This window comes from Pararge aegeria, chromosome 8 (assembly GCF_905163445.1).
Source record: "Pararge aegeria chromosome 8, ilParAegt1.1, whole genome shotgun sequence".
NCBI lineage: Eukaryota > Metazoa > Arthropoda > Insecta > Lepidoptera > Nymphalidae > Pararge > Pararge aegeria.
In genome coordinates this window covers 19,354,461-19,372,445 of record NC_053187.1, presented here as the reverse complement: position 1 = coordinate 19,372,445, position 17,985 = coordinate 19,354,461, and the positions used below count along the sequence as shown (strand labels likewise).

Here is a 17,985-nt window from a genome sequence, read left to right as displayed (position 1 = left end):
CTGCGATGATGAACTACGTCCTTAGCCCCTTGTCATTGTAGGAAGAAACCCGTGCCCTGAAGTGGGCCGGAAATGGGTTGATATGATGATGAAGATAAATAAGTGTTTGTGACTCCTAAACACTCTACTAATTCAATAGTCCAATACAAAAATTCTAAATGTTGCTATGAACTTTGATGTTGACGCCGTGTGGTAGCCAGCCGCCAGCAGAGTACTGTTGTCACCGCCACTCTTACCCCACCGGTGTAGACCCGCTGGAAGTGAACGGTTGTCACCAAAATAGGACAGCACGAGAATTTATTTAACTAATAACGTACAGTTGCAAAGGTTATATTTATGACTAGATACAAATTCATTTAAACGTGTATGGTATCTGGTAATAAAAGATTCAGACATAAACTCATCAAGTCGATTAGCCTCCGTAATAACTATATATATAAACTCTTCGATTGATGGCAGCCTTAGCATAAGCTTCAGACGATGGTTATGGTGTCTAAGAAATGTATGGCATCAACTTTTGCCTTTACTTTCCTTTATCGTTAGTTTATGAAGATTTGTATTTCGATACAGTTCCCTATAAAATTATAATTGAAATATTGGGTGTCGTACGAGGCGAATATAGCATCATATCCCTACTAAACATGTTATTTAACATTATATACGTAGTAACGGAATAACGGAATACCGTTGAAGGGTGCATAAGTATATTTCATAAGGAATCACCCTGTAAAAATATTAAATCAAAAGAAACATATTTATTTTTCTATACAAACTTAAAATTCAAAACATTCTCAGTATTTAATTATGGAATAGTACCTACGTTCCTAATAAAGTGACAAGAGTCACTTGTTTTTACTTTCGGATGTGATGTTAGGACTGTATCTTAATTCTTTCAGTAAAAACTATGGCAATGGTTTACTCTAAAACAATTAGCGTTTCGGTTTCACAGATAAATCTCAAAAAAATAATGTACGTCTAAACCCTTCGAAGTATTATTTCCGTTTTCATTTACACGTTGTATAAGTTAGCTCACCACTTCATCAGGGAGGTCGCCAATACTTGTTTAAATATTGGATAGAAGTAGCCGTTACTTTGCAGAATTCCATGATATATTATGAAAATCCAACTTAATTTATTTTCGCGGAGTATAGCAAATTAAGCTCAATTTTCATAATAGTTCTATCCGATCGCTGCGAATCAATTTGTGATTTCTTTGTACTCTAGAAGTTAGTCCTTGACTGCAATCCTATCTGGTGGTAATTAATGATGCAGTCTAAGATGGTAGCGGGCTAACATGTTAGGGGTGCGGCTATTTTATTAGAACCATACATAAAAAAATCGTTTGGCATCATATCATTGTCAATAGGGTGATAACTAGCCACAGCAGAAGCAAAGTCAAAGTCAAAGTCAAAAATATCTTTATTCAAGTATAGGCACATAGGTAGCACTTTTGATGCGTACATAAGAATTAAACGGTAGTGAGATAATGGCGATGACCACATTCGTTAACTTAAAACTAAAGCTACGAGGGTTCCAAACGCGTCCTGGTCTAAGAAGAAGCCCACAACAAACTTAGCCGGGTGTTTTTTTTTTATCACCATCTCACAATGTCATTTTAAATTATTAGAAGAGCAACCTGGTTAGAGCAATAATTTACACCCAAGCGTTTTTATCGATTACCTAGTCCTTTATACTATAATAGGACTTTTCTATAAGCTTACGTCTAATACAAACTTTGAACTTTTTAAGAGACATCTCCAAGATGTCAATTGGTAGTTTATTGTAGAATTGTATGCAATTGCTTCCAAACAGACCAGAGAACATTTAGAAATTAATGCATTTCCAAGTTTTTTATATGACCGCTCGACCCCGGTGCATTTGTGACCGCTGATAGCGCTCACAAATGCACTGGGGAGGTCGCCAAAAGTTATTTATTAGGTAACTGTTGTAATATCTCAAGAAACAAAGCAGAAGGCCGAAGCATCGTATCGCTGCGAAACAATTACACTTGAACTCGGCCGATATCACACAAATAGTTTTGTTGGAGCGCGATGCGGCGTCGTGCCGAGATCGCACGATTATCGCGCGCCGAACAAACAGTGGCCACTTCGCGGTTTAGCAAACAATTGATACAGGCAGCGCTTATTTTAATATTTAAATATCAGTTCATAAGATGAAAATGCACTGCACTGTAAAATATTTGTACGTTTTAATAAATAAAGTGGAAGTTCGAAAACAAAAGGCCGACTACGGCATTTATTTTAGTAGAAATATAAAACTGAGCTTAAAAACCGGCTAAGCGCGACTTTGACTGACACACTAAGGATTCCGTGCTAACGTGCATTATGAATATTTATCAAGTCCAAGATATCAACTTCGGCATTATTATTTTCATTAGATTTTAGCTAGCATAAAAGTAAAAAAGATTTATTGGCTAGGTCACCGATGAGCCTTCTAGCACGGCGATCCACCGAATCCAAGGCATCAAGCTGATAGGGCTTGGCAGAGCCATTCCATAAATGAGAACAGTACTCCATGCACGATCGAACTTGAGCTTGGTACAAGGTGAGAAGCGGTACAGCTGTACAATACAAAAGTCCATGACAGTATAAAAGTCCGTGGCAGAAGATGTTTATCTTTTAATGTTGACTTATACGCGGACGAAGTGGCGCGTTACCGCTAGTTTGAAATAAAGATCGTCCTGTAAGTAAACAGCCGTGGGAAGCACTGAGCGTGCGCACGCGGACGCCCGGGGGAGTGGCGCCGGCGCCACAACCGCACATTACGCGTCGTGGTACCTGACTCATAGATCACTGGCAATCACTGGCGTTTACAACTTTCTCAATGGGAATCCAAATTGTGAGCCAGAGCTTAACAGTTCGGTTCCCAGCAGATCGACCTCCGAGCGCATTGGTGAGCGCTGAGGTCTTATAGGGGGAGGGGAGGGGAGTGGGGTTCCCATGGCACTGTTCTCTGATCTGGTCTGCTGGTAGCGACTAAGACACCGGGAGGTTTCTTTGCGTCGTTCGAGTCCATACAGGACTGAAGTGTATCGAAAAGACTCCCGTTTTTGTATCAAAATACCCACCAACTCAATTCATAAACATTGCTTGAATGAAATATAATTAATTGTTTCTTGAAAACTATTTATTAATTACTAGCCGTTGCCCGCAACTTCGTCTGCGGTTGATTTTGTTTTTTGATGTGGCATTCAATTTAGTTGCAGTTCTAAAAAAATTTAAAGTATTCAGTATCGCATCCAGAATTGGGACAGTTTGGATGGACGCTTTGATTGAAGATAATGATGATACTAAAGAACCATTGACCACAAAAACCGTAACGGAATACCGAAGGCATTGCTGCCAACCTCCCTAACGCAGCGGCAAGCGCTGAGGTTTTAAATGCGAGGTCCCTGGTTCGATACCCGGCAGGGGAGATTTGGGAATTTATTATTTGCTTCGGCCGTGACTAGTAACCACCCTACCGACAAAGACAGGCCGCTAAGCGATTTAGCGTTCCGGTATGATGTCGCGTAGAAGCTGATTAGGGGTAAGTGTTAAATATAGCTGCATACTCCCTAACAGGTTAGCCCGCTACCATCTTAGACTGCATCAGCACTTACCACCAGGTGAGATTACAGTCAAGCTATCTTGTAGTGTGATAAAAAAAGCTACAATAAAACCGACTTATAAAAATGTTCATATTATTTAGACATAAACTCATTCCCTTTGTCTAAAAGACGGGCCGCCATCTTGTCCGGGCTAGCGAGATACATTTAATAATCCTGTCTTAAAGACAAACGTCCGCCCGCCCTCCTACTTTTCCTCCCGGGAAATTGTTACTAGTTACAAGAGCATTTGCAGACGTGCCGACAACTGGTGCAACCGTCACGCCAATTATTGCCGTTCTATCTGTGTGTCAGTGTTATAATAGCCCTTTTTTTAAATTTAAATGTCAAAAACCCGTTTATTTTTGCCACACGTCGCTTAATTAAACTGCTCCTACGGGATACAAACAAAATCAAACGCAGACAAAGTCTACGAGACGCGGGCAACAGCTGGTATAAAGTATATCTTTAGATAGCATATACAAAGAACGTTTATTATTAGATTCAGTTTAGTGTTACTAAAATGAGTTGGACTAAGCTGAATCTAATAGCAATATTAATTACATTATGTCACCTGTTTTCATACCAAACTCTTAATTTGATATTTAACTTATTCTATGTCTATTTATAGGGAAATTGCTTTTATGAGAGTAAATTATTGTTTTATTACTATTTTAAATATAGTAAAGTTTCAGTGTCTGCGTGTTTACATATATATGTATTTTATAAGCATTGTTGTATATTATTCATCAGTCATAACACAAGCTACGCTTACTTTGGGGCTAGATGGCGATGCGTGTATTATCGTAATATATATTTTATTTGTTTATTATTTATATTCTTTTATTTTTTTCTTAGGGTGAAGAATTAAAGAAAAGGTATTTTTGGTTGGGTGCCACGCTTTTTACCAATGTACTAGAAAAGATGTGCGATTTAAAGTTCTAGAAGGAATATCACTTTTACTGCAGAGTAAGGATAGTCATACTGAGGTCCGATGATGCTCTACTGATACGGGGTGATAAGACCTGGCCGCAGTTGTAAGGGGCCTATATACCCTTTATTTATTTTGCATCTTGTTCATCTTGTTAGTACGGCAGTGCCACTTATACGAACTAGATAATAAATAATAATAAATAATAATAATAATAAATATCCTACGACAGTACACACAACGCCACCTAGCCCCAAAGTAAGCGTAGCTTTTGTTATGGGTACTAAAGATGACTGATGAATATTTTAATGAATTATATATACATAAATACTTAGAAAATACATATAAACACCCAGACACTGAAAAACACTTATGCTCATCACACAAACATTTTCCAGTTGTGGGAATCGAACCCACGGCCTTGGACTCAGAAAGCAGGGTCGCTGCCCACTGCGCCCGTCGGCCGTCGATAGAACTGAAAGTGAAGTGGAAGTCCTACCGGCTATCATCGATCTCGTAAATGCTCGTAAATGGATGTCCGTACGGATGAGCGGTGATAGCCTAGTAGTTAAGGCTTCGGGGGGACCGAGTTTGCACCCTGACATGTATCTCTTGATTTTCGGAGTTATGTGCATTTTTAGTTAAGGCAATTAAATATCACATGCTTTAACGGTGAAGGAAAACATCGCTAGGAAACATGCCTGAGAGTTCTCCATAATGTTCTGAAGGGCTTGTGAACACTAATTTTATTTTATATATGTACTGTTTTTGTAATTATTAATATGTATGTATATTCTTAGAGTTTTGCGCACCGCTATAAGGATCGTATGTGAGCCAATTCCTCATAATGGTTGCCTGGAAGAAATCACTATAAGTGATAAGGCCGCCTTTGTTACACAAATTTAATTGACTTATAAGGTACAAGTCTTGTTGTTTTTGTCTCTTTTATTTATTTTTTTCTTGTGTGCAATAAAGTATTGTTGATTGATTGATTGATTTCTAAGGGAAGACCTGTGCCCTGTATCGAAACTAACTACAAATTTATACTCTGTGTATAGTATGTGTGTAAAAGCTAGGGCAGCCCAGCGTTGATACGAAACCACAGGACTATCACGAAGCGGTGATAGCCAGATTATTTTTCACTTTCGGGGGGCCGAGTTCGTTTCCCAGCACGCACCTCTAACTTTTCTAAGTTATTTGCATTTTTAGCAATTAGTTAACACTTGCTTCAACTGTGAAGGAAAACATCGTGAAGAAACCTACATGCCTAAGTGTTCTCGAGAATGCTCTCAACGGCGTGTGGAGTCCACCAATCCGCACTGGGTCAGTGTGGTGGGCAACCATTTAACCCCTTCTCATTGTGGGTGTAGTGAGCCGGTAATGGGTTGATTTTAAAACTGTATGGACCTTAGATACCTGATTCATGATTCTGCTACTGTACAAGTAAATGGGATTCGCACTGTTATAGTCTCGACGTAGCGGGGACCCTTCGATCTCTTTATGAGGATTTACACATCTGGCATATCTTAAACTTCTACAGCTGTTTGTTATGATGGTTAAATTGTTAACTAGGCTGGAAGTTGGTACCTTTAGTTGGCATGTCTGTTGATGCTTATACAAAGACGTGCTATTCCAAACGTCCAACCACCCCGCTACCCCCCTGGGAAAGTGTTATATAACAGGGTTGCTCTCTCCCTTGGGCGTGGCGAGTGGTGGGCGTGTACCGCCTTAGTGGGTGGGCGTGGCTTAAAATAAGTAACTTTCCTAGTTCCCGTATTTGATCAAATAAATTGCTTTTCAAGTTAATGCTGGTGGATACCTATCTATTATAAATGGCTGTGTAGTTTCAGGTGGTAGATAACCGCAACTTTGTCTGCTAAAGAATTTTACTACTTCATTTGTAGTTATTACGTAAATAGGTATATTATGTATGTTAATGTAAGAACTAAGTATATTATTTTTTACTTTATGCACCATTCATTCTTCACCTTTTTATCAGCTTCGCACGCTCAGGTTGCCTATAAAGATCACTTTTAGTAATAAGGCTCCCTTTGCACGCTGGCACTAAGTACTATTACTGTTTTCCTTCTGTTTTTCCTATGGTGTTTTGTTTCAATAAAGTTTCCTGAAATAACATTCCTTGGATCTAATTCGTAATGCAATGGATTCTACTTATGTTAGCAAACAGTCTCAGACAATTTTAAAAGAAGTCCCGTAAATGTAGTAGTGAGAATAGTACCTACCTATCAAATCAAATACACTTTATTGTACACCGCAATACAAAGCAATTTAAAAAAAAGAAATTGAAAGAAAAAAAGAAAAGGTGCAATTGTTAAGCCATGAGGCCGCCTAGCCTTATCGCTTAAACCTATCCTAGATTACTTCTTGCAGGCTTTTGACCTGGCTGTGAAACGTCCTGTATCTTATATAAACAGGACAGGTACCTTTTAAAAAAAACTTTGAATGTGACAGTGAATTCCTAAATTTCATAGGCATACTAAGCAGGTAGCTCGGAGAAACGATGGACGTTGGGATCCCAAGGTTAAGTTCCCCGCATGGGTAAACGTTGGTCGGCGCCCAACGAGGTGAGCAGACGACATCCAGCCCAGAGCCGTGGATCTTAAAACGCCCTACAAAAGACCTGTATCCAGCAGTGGACGTCAATGGGTTGAAAAGATGATGATAAGAAGGCAGGTAGTTAGGACTAGAACACGTTAGGCATGTTCAGGGCTAAACTAAAGCGGTCACAGGTCACTTTTCGCAACGAAGAGTTAGGAGTTTAGGCCTTAGTCCACCACGTCGGCCAAGTGTGAACAGGCGGACTTTATACGTCTCCGAGAACATTATAGAGAACTTTCAGTCATGCCGGTTTCTTCACGATTTCTTTTACCGTTAAAGCAAATTATATTTTATTGATATAATACATAACAAATTAAAATTTCGAAAGTTACAGATGTATGCTGGGGTTAAAACTTTGCTCCCTGGTCAGTGAAGCCGAAGTCTTCGCCACTAGGCTACCGCCGCATCTTTATACTTTACAGAATTCAAAAATAAATTGGAAAACACTTGTAAGAAATTAATAAAATATACGAACAGATTTAAAGTGCGGGTAGTTTTATAAACTTCACTTCACTCGTTGGCTCTCAAATATCAAAACAATCGCTCTGAATAGAAAAAGTAGCAAATGTCATTGCAATCACTGTATATTATATTTGATTGAACATTTTAACACAAAATTAATTTTCTGTAATCTACGAACAGCCTTATTCTCGGGAATTTAAAATTCTACTTGCAGAATACTGTAGCAGCAGTACTATAACAAGCGACCTTTGTATCGATACCACTAAAGAAAATTTAAGTTTATGTCTATAATAAGACACGTATTTTAAATTGTTGTCTGTCATACTGTCTGTTTGTTTATTCGTGGAAACCCTCGCAATCACTGATATCTTTACAGACATGTAGCAGATCATACAGGGAGTGACTTGCTACTTTTCTTTTTGAAAATCAATCCCTGGAGAGGTAAAATGTGTGTTTAAACATGTTTTTAAAGTTAGATACATACCTATCAATACACACATAATAGAGTGTTGGTAACAGACACGCAAATATTTTAAAACATGTGTTTGGATTATGCTATCGTTCAAGTCATCATACTCATAATATAAATGCGAATGGTTGTCTAAAAGTGTGTATGTTTGTTGGAGATCAATTATACCATGCATTCCCACGACAATGAGTTACAGGTACAGTTTGCCATAACCAAGCTTTTGTACTACTTGTACCCAGCGACTTCCTGTGACACGTTTTATGTCGTGGTTTTGGTGGTCTACCAACACCGTGTTCATTCACCAAGTGGGTAACTTGTTCAACTATGGATCAAGCAGCCCTGGGTTTTATTCCCGTGTCAAATAAAATGTGAAAATAATCGTTAAAACCCACCAACCTACATTTGAGCAGCATGAATGATCTACGCTCTAAAATCCTCTCTCCTAAGAGAGGGGAGCCCTGCTTCCATAGGCTGATAAAGACGTCTCCAAGCATACCTCTTTAAATAACTCACAATTTATATTATCTACTAACTTTTGGCCATGATTTTGATCGCATTTGTTACGGTTTTTTACTAATCCTGCGGAAAACGTTGGTTTTCTCTGGACAAAAATAGCCTACGTGATATTCTAAACTATAGTCCATCATTGTACCAATTTTCATCAATATCTTTTCATCGGTTCTATCGTGACTGAGTAACAACAATCGTTCACATTTATAATATAAGCAGATTTATTGTATGAAATATATTCCGGGAACGTCCATAGTGCTGCCGGTAGTCTGGAACAGTTCTAATGCTGTTTGGCGCTTAATCAGCAGAAGTGGCATCAGCAGCAACAATGTCAATATGGCTCTACTTCTGATGTCAACAGGCTTCAACGTTCCTCCAAATCATCATCATTCATAGCTTATAACAGTTCCATGAGTTCTAAAGGCCTCTTCCAATCAGTGGCGTGCATAGAGGGTATGCAGGTGATATAAAATGAAAAAAAACTCCAGTACGAGTTATAAAAAGCCTACTCTTAAGTATTTATGACTCGTACTGGGTGGGTTTGCCATAATCACCACGCTGGGCAAACGGTGAACGTAGTAGATGGTAGTGAAAGAACATAGGAAGATGATGCCCGATCTCTGTTATGTTTTCTTAGTCACCACGTACGGCACCCGGGAAGTGGAGGGTTGTGACAACTGTATACCGATCTGCAGTCACAACACGGCAAGTCTCCGTGTCATACTTTAATTTGATATTTAAATCAGTTGCATCATTTTCCATTGAGACAGCCTTATCAGTCTGTATAAGAAGCGTCGAGTGCAACTGCCCGGCGCATTTCGGCGACGACGCGGCGCGTAAGTTGTTTAATTCATTAATTCGATTTTTTTGCAATATAACATTTTTTAACGTTATTTTAATTCATTTTAACTGAATTTCCCTTCTTAATTGATCACTTTTATAGTATTTGAACAACTTTTGATGTAAAACTACTATTTAAAAAAACGTGGCACGTGCTTTTAATTTCACTGTGTCTTAGCTTCTTTCGTTTGTAAAATGATTGCTTGCCTGCCGCTTCAACTAAGTACAATTAAATTGTTTTATGGTTCTATTTAATTAGGGAATTATTAAAAAAACACGTGGTAGCTCTAAAAAGAGTATATTTATTCCCACCTCGTGTTTTTTACCACGTGTCTCCAAGAATGTAAGCTTCTGTTCAACTAGTTTTTTTAGGTTTCTCGTCTCTTCTTTAATGTAAACTACATTCTTAATATTCTTTTTAAGATTATATTCTTATATAAATTGCATCTAGATCTATTTCGGAATGATGTTATGTATGCTATGCAATATTATTAAATTATATTAATTATTATTTTTTTACTTTGCAGTGAGCCAGGGCTGCCGCGTCACCCGTTACGGTTTACCAGCTTTTCTAATGGGAGTAAGTTATTTTTTTTATCACACAACCCACTTTTGTAGTTCTTTTTTTTAATTTTCATTGTGATTTGTGTGGCTGTGTCGTCGGAGCACCCAAACTGTTTTTTTTTTAATTCTAAACGAAACTCTATAAATTATATAGTGTTATAATTTTGAAATATATATCGAGTAGTGTGAACATCAAGCCCGATATATATATATATATTTTGATATCGACTTTAATGATTCGTAATAATATAATTATATTATATTCGTAACGTCTTTATTCTTTTATATACACAACACTACACTAGAAAACAAACACGAATGTAGAAAGGTAGAATACAAAAGGCGGCTTTATTGCTTAGTAGAAACCCCTGGATCTTTTTGGAATCTCGTGAAAACATCGTTTTTCGTTCCTAGGTCGATGAACTGCAGACGTGCCGTCTGCTCCCATCAGAAGACCTCCGCCGGATGCCGCACCCGCCTGCCGCTCGGCCGACGCCGACGCGCCGATGCCGACGCAAAAGCGCCGACGCCGACGCGGCAGGCTGGCGCCGACGCCGCCGGCGTGGCCGCGCTACGCCGCCCGGCCGCATTGCTGGCCCGCGTCGCTGCCGCCGCTCCCAGCGAGCGGCACACAGATGACGCATTCAATCATAAACAAATAAATCAGTAAGTATCCGAGCTACATACACATATAGTCCAAGGTCTTTTGGAAAGAGACCAAATACCACAGAAAAAAGTATTACTAAGAGACACTACTTTGAGAATGTTATGGAGAATTCTTAGGCACGCAGATTTCCTCACGATGTTTGACTTTTCATTTAAAGCAAGTTATACCTATTTTAAACTCCTTAAATTTAAAACTCACATAGCTCCGAAAAGTAAGGGATGCCGCCGGGGGAGGCCGAAGGTCTAACCGAAGGATATCACTGCTATCACTTAGGTAATTTTATATAAATTAGTATCTCATGTAACCGAAACATACAATTTCAGTTTGCAATGCTACATACGAGCATGTGTGTTGAATTATTATTTTAATATTAATCGTTACAAATTTTCCATTACCATAATCCGTGACCACTTTTGACCTTTAATTTAAACTCAATTCTAAAAACTTTTTTTATTCTATTAAAAATGGTTCCTAAGCTGAAATCTTACGGTGATAAGTGATAACTGAAACTTGTCTGTTACTTTTCCAAAATTCCCCTTTCCGGGGATCAAACCCGGGTCAGTCAGTCAGTGCTGTGGACCATGTAGACGGGCCCACGTGGTCCACAGCACTGACTGACTAAAGATTGTTACAGTTATTGCTCAAAAAATATTTCGTAAATTATGTTTATATAGCAGAATATCTTTTGTTACAGAATCGGAAAGAATAATATATATAAAATACATGTAAGTACTATTTATTTCTGCCTTTTTCACTAGAAATATTATGTCGAAGGGAAATGAGATAATGTTTTTGTCAACTTATCGTATTGAAAATATACATTATATAGCTAATTTAGCTTCATATTCGCCTTAATACATTTAAAAATATTTTTTCCCCAATCTAATTTTAAGTAAGTAATTCATAAACATTCATTGTTTCAGATCTATAAGCACATAGGGCGTGAAGCTCAATATATAAAATCGATGTCTAGTGATTGATTCAGGAAGACGGTTATAAAGTTTATTTACATGCGTAATCATATATGTTAGTTGTTTTTATTACATTTTCGTTAGAATAAGGTAAAAATTGTTTATTATATAAGGTGAACGCGTCTGCAACTACGTAAGTAATATGGGACCGTGAAGTGTCAGATTGATTCAGAAAGACTGATTTTACATGCGTAATATACAGCTGACTGAACATAAACTTTTGTTGCATGTTGTTTTTTTTTATATTTTCATTAGCATAGGGTACAAATGTTTATTACAACACACATAGGAACCACGTTTGCGGCTTCTGCTGCCAAATATAGGACTAAGGACTTTAAATCGTTTTGGAGGCTTTGACTTTCTCTCAATCGATTCCGTTACTTATACACTTTGAAGAATTTGCGATAATATTTTAGGATATCACGAGTTAGCATTAATTAAAATACTATAACTGGGTATTGTAAGATGGGTGGTCTACGCTCGGTGAGCCCGTTCTAATTTAGGGGTGTTGGGTTCCAGTTGGTAGCTCGGTGGGCCCTAATTGACGTTGGCAAATAGTTTTAAGTTTTAGAGTTTAAGTTTCCTTGAAACACATAGTGTAGATTCATGATAGTATTAAGTCATATACACAGTAAGTTTTTGTTTTTGTGTTATGGAACATTTTGGAAATTTGAAACAGTGTTCTCTTTTTTTTATATTTTTGTTATTTTTATAGATCTCTCGCACTCTCATGTTAAGTACTTCAAAACGGAGATTTTTTGGTTTAATTTAGTTTTATTAGTCGTAAGTGATGCCTTTCGTACTCAGTGCCCGATCTTTATTGCTACCTTACTTTAATAATAAACTTTTTCGTAAAATTGCCTTTTATTATTCCATCCTTTACCCTACTAATATTATAAATCTGAAAGTGTGGATGTTTATTACTCGATCACGAACCCACAAACACTGCTGAACACAAAAACTGCTTAATGGATTTGGATAAAATTTGGCATGCATGTAGCCTTTGACATGGAAAAGAACATAGGCTATCACGTATCCCGATTCAAGTAATTCCCAAAGGAAAATTAAAAATTGTAAATAAAGTTAAATAATATACTGCACAGGCCTGCATTCTGTATGTTCATCGATTATATCAAACTTAGAGGCCTCACTTTCGGAGGGCCGAGTAAGATTCCCACGAATGCCTAACTTTTCTAAGTTATGTGTTTTAAGCAATTAAAATATCTCTTGCTCCAACGGTGAAGGAAAACATCGAGAGGAAACATGCATGCCTGAGGGTTCTCCATAATGTTCTCAAAGGTGTGGACTCCACCACCAATCCACACTGGGCCAGCGAGGTGGACTACGGCCGTAACCCCCTTCTCATTGTAGTAGGAATCTCTTGCCCTGTAATGTGCCGTTAACGTTGGGTTAATATGATGAATCTTTAATTTATGTAAAAGTAAGATATTATTTAAGAATAGGTACTACCGAACATCAGAGGGTAGTTTTTTAAAATAAGTCAGCATGGCAGCAGGTGAGATCATGGCTTGGCTTAACTTCGTGAAATAAAAAGAGGTGGTGGGTTCGCTGGCCGGGTAGGTGGAGGCGTTATAAGTGAAGGTAATATCGCGCTGGGAGCCGGCCACGGCCACTTTGATCCCGATTCCCGGATAATATTGACTCTCCTTTGATCAGTGCACACTGCCTGCTATTTATACGGACACAGGGAATTGGTACGATGCCTATTAATAAATTATAACACATTTTTCCTTGATCTCTTTTTATTTTGACACATTTATACACAAACTGACAAAAAAGTAGGTATCAAGCCATTGGTAGCCCACTACAGAGCACGAGTCACCTCCTACAATGAGAAGGGGTTCAGGCCGTAGTCCACTAACTGGTCCCCATTATGTAGAACTCTCAGGCATGAAGGTTTCCTCACCATTTTTTCCTTCACGGTGGAAGCAAGTGATATTTAACGCACATAACTTAGAAAAGTAAAAGAGGTGCGTGCTGAGATTCGAACTCGTCCCCCGAAAGTGAAGTCGAAGTCCTACCCACTGGGCTATCACCGCTTTAGCCCGTTTGTACCTATTCCTATAGTTATTAAGTAATTAAAACTGCATGAACACAATATTTAAGCCAAAAATAACCAAAAACCCTAAGGGGTAAAGGCACTGAAGCTGAAATGCAAGGTTTCTTAGATTAGCTTCAGAATCTTGGAGTAAAATAGTTCATTAAGGTGACATGGATGATGGATGCCCCATCCTATAAAATAAGAAAACCTTTTACTATATTGTTTAGACTTCAGATTTTTTGGAAATATACATGATTACTTTTATTATTATATAATAAGAAAAAAAAATAGTTAGCGGAAATCGCGCAGTGTGAGTCGAGCGTTGTTTTAGTAACTCCTAAACACGGCCGCTGTCCCTCGCAGATATTTAAATGAGGATCATCTGTTACTTTGCGCTTTTTGCGCCATCTTGTCACCCGACCCTTCCCCCTTGGCGGGCTCACCATATAGTCACTTGACTATTTTAAGTTGTCTATTAAAACACCTATTTCAGTTTCTGGACTTCGCCATATGAAAACAAAAACCTAATAATCTTAAGTAAATTTACAAGTAACACTTAGAGCTCATATACAATTTTCAAACAATTATGAATCAAATGCTTCTTTTATCCGGCCACACTTTGCCATTACTACGTCTTCCTATAATTACCATTCCCGTGGAAGCTTACGGATACAAATTAGGTAGCTAGATACAACATGTAAATGAACACCGAAATAATACTTTACAGGCTTTTAAAGTACATTATGTAAATGAACACTTGAGATGGCTTTTGAGATACATTATGTACTGTCTTATCTGTGAAACCGAAAACCTAATATTTTTCGAGTACGCCATAGTTTTTACTGAAAGAAATAAGATCCAGGCCTAACATCACATGCAAAATTAAAATACTGGCTCCTGTAATTTAATTACTATGCGCGTGTCGCTATTTTATCTTCAATAGGGTTGTCATAAGTAAACACTTAGGATGTTTTGAATTCGTTTGTATGGAAAAATAAATATACTTCTTTTGATAGAATATTTTTACAGGGTGATTCCTTACGTTATTTATATACTTACTATCCAATAATGATCCTTCAATATTATTTCGCCATTTCGTTACACGTTGTATACAAACACTCTTCGTTGTTTTATTCGGTATAATTACCTACTCAAATAAATCCTTTGATTAAAGAACTTTGTTAAAATAGAAGCGATAGCCTAGTGGGTAAAAACATCGGCTTTACTTTGGGGGGTCTCAGTGCGTTCCCCCGAAACCCTATCTTTTCGGAGTTGTGTGCGTTTTCAATTTCAGCAATTCAATATAAGTTGCTTTAACGTTGCAGGAAAATCGTGAGGAAGCCTGTCTGAAGCTCACCATTATGGTCTCAAGGGCATGTGAAGTCTAACAATCCGCACTGTGCCCCAGTGGTGGACCTAGACTCACACACGCACCCAAGCACATACATTTGCAAACTTATACACACACACACTTAAGCACACTCACACCAACTCAAACTCATTCATGCTGTTGTGAATATCGTAACTGATTGTTTTGTATATGTTGTACTTGCACTTATTGCTTAATCGTCACAGTGTATATTTGTAATCTAGATTTGGCCTTATTTTAGTAATAAGATAAACACTTAACCAAAATAATGTGTAACGCTGTTGGATTACTAAAAAATAAATAAATAAACCATCCTCATTCCGAGAGGAGACCTGAGGAGTCACTACAGTAGGTCGGTAATAGATTAATTACGATGAAATTAGAAAATATACATTGGAAAATGTCTTACATCGTATATCAAAGTGCTCTGAAACCACTCAAATAAATGGTAGGTACGAGACATGATTAGAATAAGACATTAACATAGAGACAAGTTTAGCGGCGACAGGTACAAATGCTGCGGGGATCGTAAATTGAAATGAGACGGTGAATTAAAAAATAAATCAAAAGAGGATTTTTCCCGACGCGTCGACGACGTGAAATTGGAAAAAGTATCGCGCGGTACATTGGGGCACCGTCTCCGTTGCGCGAAACGGTACGGGATTCAGTCGGGCTATTCTGAACAGCCTTTTTTGAGCTCCATACCTCTTGCGAGGTTGCTAATTTCGTCTGGTGGGATGCTTCGGCCGTTGCTTGTTACCATTTAGATCGCTAAGAGATTTAGCGTTCAGGTACGATATCGAATACTAACTGATTAGGGGTAAGTATAGGTTAATTGTTGCATTATCCGTAGAAATCTTAATAACGTTATAACGATTTATATGGTCATAGCTTTTAGGTAAACCCGCTGTTATCTAGGGCGAGACGGTCAAAAGTTTTAGTAGAATAAGAAAAACTATTCTGCTGTTACTTGATTGTTTACTTTCTTATTGTAACCTTTTCGTAGGTTATTTATTAGGTTGTGATATGAAATTAATTTAAATATTGGATAGAAGCAGGCTTTACTTTTTGGAATTCCATGATATATTATGAAAATCAAGCATAATTTGCTATACACCACGATAAACAGGAGAATTTGTATGGTGTTTTTTTATAATTACTCGCGAAATATAGCAAATTAAGCATAATTTGCATGAGAAATTAATTTAATAAAAGCTTGGAATTTAATCTTTGTTTGAACATTTTCATAAACTCGGGACGTTGTGAGTTGGTAATAACAAAAATAAGTTTTATTCAAGCTAAGTTTGTTGGGGCTCCAAGTTAAACCAGGCTATGCAGTTATCACTATTATCTTACTATACTTTAGGTTATTACTTTTTACCGCAAGTTAAAAAAAAACGTTGCTGGGATAAAAACCGTTGTGCTATGGGCCCGCACCGCCGACAAGATAATAAGAATGTCCCCGTACATATTAAAGCGTCGTACAGACTGTAATACAAACCTCATTTAAATAAACATGATGAAATTGAGAGAAATGCGCCGCCCTTGTGCGGAGCTTATTGCTACAAAATAACGAGATACGTATATTTATCTATCATCTCATATTTTGAAAATATTAGCCATTCAAATTCAAATTCAAAATTTCTTTATTCATGTAGGCCTATCACAGGCACTTATGAAGCGTTCATACATATTTGTTTACATAATTGTAACGGGATGGTGATTACTTCGTTCGCCAACTTAAATCTAAAGCTACGAGGGTTCCAAACGCGCCCTGGTCTAAGAAGAGCCCACAACAAACTTAGCCGGGTAATTTTTTTTTTGTTATCACCATCTTCCAGTAAATTTATATTAAGCTATGAAGCTAGAGTAATTCACACCCAAGCTTTTTTATCGTTTGGTATTCAACACACGCCCAGTATTATTGTAAATAAGTCATCATCATCATCATATTAACTCATTACCGGCCCACTACAGGGCACGGGTCTCCTTCAACAGTGAGAAGGGTTTAGGCCGTAGTCCACCACGCTGGCCCAGTGTGGATTGGTGGACTTCAAACGCCTTTCAGAACATTATGGAGAACTCTTAGCACGCAGGTTGCTTTTAAGCCTGCGATATTTTAATTTTTCAAAACATCGCTTGCTTGTTTTTTCTTTAAATCTTATTTATTTAAAGGGGGTTGGTCACAACGTGACTATGTCACCCCTATGGTAGCTGAACATTACAAAAAAAATAAACTAGTGATACTAATTTACTATAATCACCACGATGGGCACACGGGTTGGTAATCATTCTGTTTAATAGTAGGATCACAGAATTAAGAACGTTCAGAAACCGTTTACACGACCAATATTAAAGCATCAAAAACCACTCCACTTTAGTAGTGTGTCTCGAACAGGCGGTTAGTCACTCATTTAGCAGTTGACTAATTATTTACTTCTAATGTTCCAAACGTTTACCATAAAATGGGAAAAAGTTTGTGAGCTATCAAAATTCCGCGGGTGTGAAGTGAGACGTGTGCGTGGCATTTGCACTGTTTTTGGACACTATGCACTGCACGCAATAGTGGCTGAATGAGGGTTCTGTACGTTCCTAATTCTGTGAGTAGGTTGCTGCGTTATATTAGTCGTAAGACATCCATAGTAGGAAAAGATGTTCAATATTGACTAGCGGTTGGCCGCGACTTTGTACGGGTGCAATTTGTAACTTTGATAACATTTTCTCTTACTTTTATACCCTATTCTATATTATTGTAGGTTGTTTTAAACAAAACTTTTATTTGTGAACTAGGTGTAGGGTAGTACTAGTTTTCACTTATTACATTTGACATATAAACTAGCAGTTACCCCTACAATTACTTGATACAAAATTAATCCTTGAGAAGGTAATGCTTTTATACAATGTTGACAACAAA

General features: G+C 37.8%; 1 protein-coding gene across 1 annotated transcript; it reads left to right on the top strand.

Annotated features, from left to right (window-relative positions):
* The first annotated feature begins 9,381 nt into the window (after nt 1-9,381).
* Nucleotides 9,382-12,497, top strand: LOC120625882. The gene is made up of 5 exons (XM_039893134.1): nt 9,382-9,434; nt 9,966-10,018; nt 10,417-10,668; nt 11,364-11,394; nt 11,593-12,497. The coding sequence occupies exons 3-5, from the start codon at nt 10,421-10,423 to the stop codon at nt 11,647-11,649; spliced, it is 336 nt and encodes a 111-aa protein (XP_039749068.1). The 5' UTR covers nt 9,382-9,434; nt 9,966-10,018; nt 10,417-10,420; the 3' UTR covers nt 11,650-12,497.
* Nucleotides 12,498-17,985: the final 5,488 nt, after the last annotated feature.

What these genes read in the sequence shown, in the direction of transcription:
- LOC120625882 (XM_039893134.1), top strand. Translation starts at nt 10,421, where the DNA reads ATGAACTGCAGACGTGCCGTCTGCTCCCATCAGAAGACCTCCGCCGGA. An exon ending in AATCATAAACAAATAAATCA is followed by an intron (nt 10,669 to 11,363) that starts GTAAGTATCCGA and finishes CTTTTGTTACAG; the next exon opens with AATCGGAAAGAATAATATAT. An exon ending in ATAATATATATAAAATACAT is followed by an intron (nt 11,395 to 11,592) that starts GTAAGTACTATT and finishes TCATTGTTTCAG; the next exon opens with ATCTATAAGCACATAGGGCG.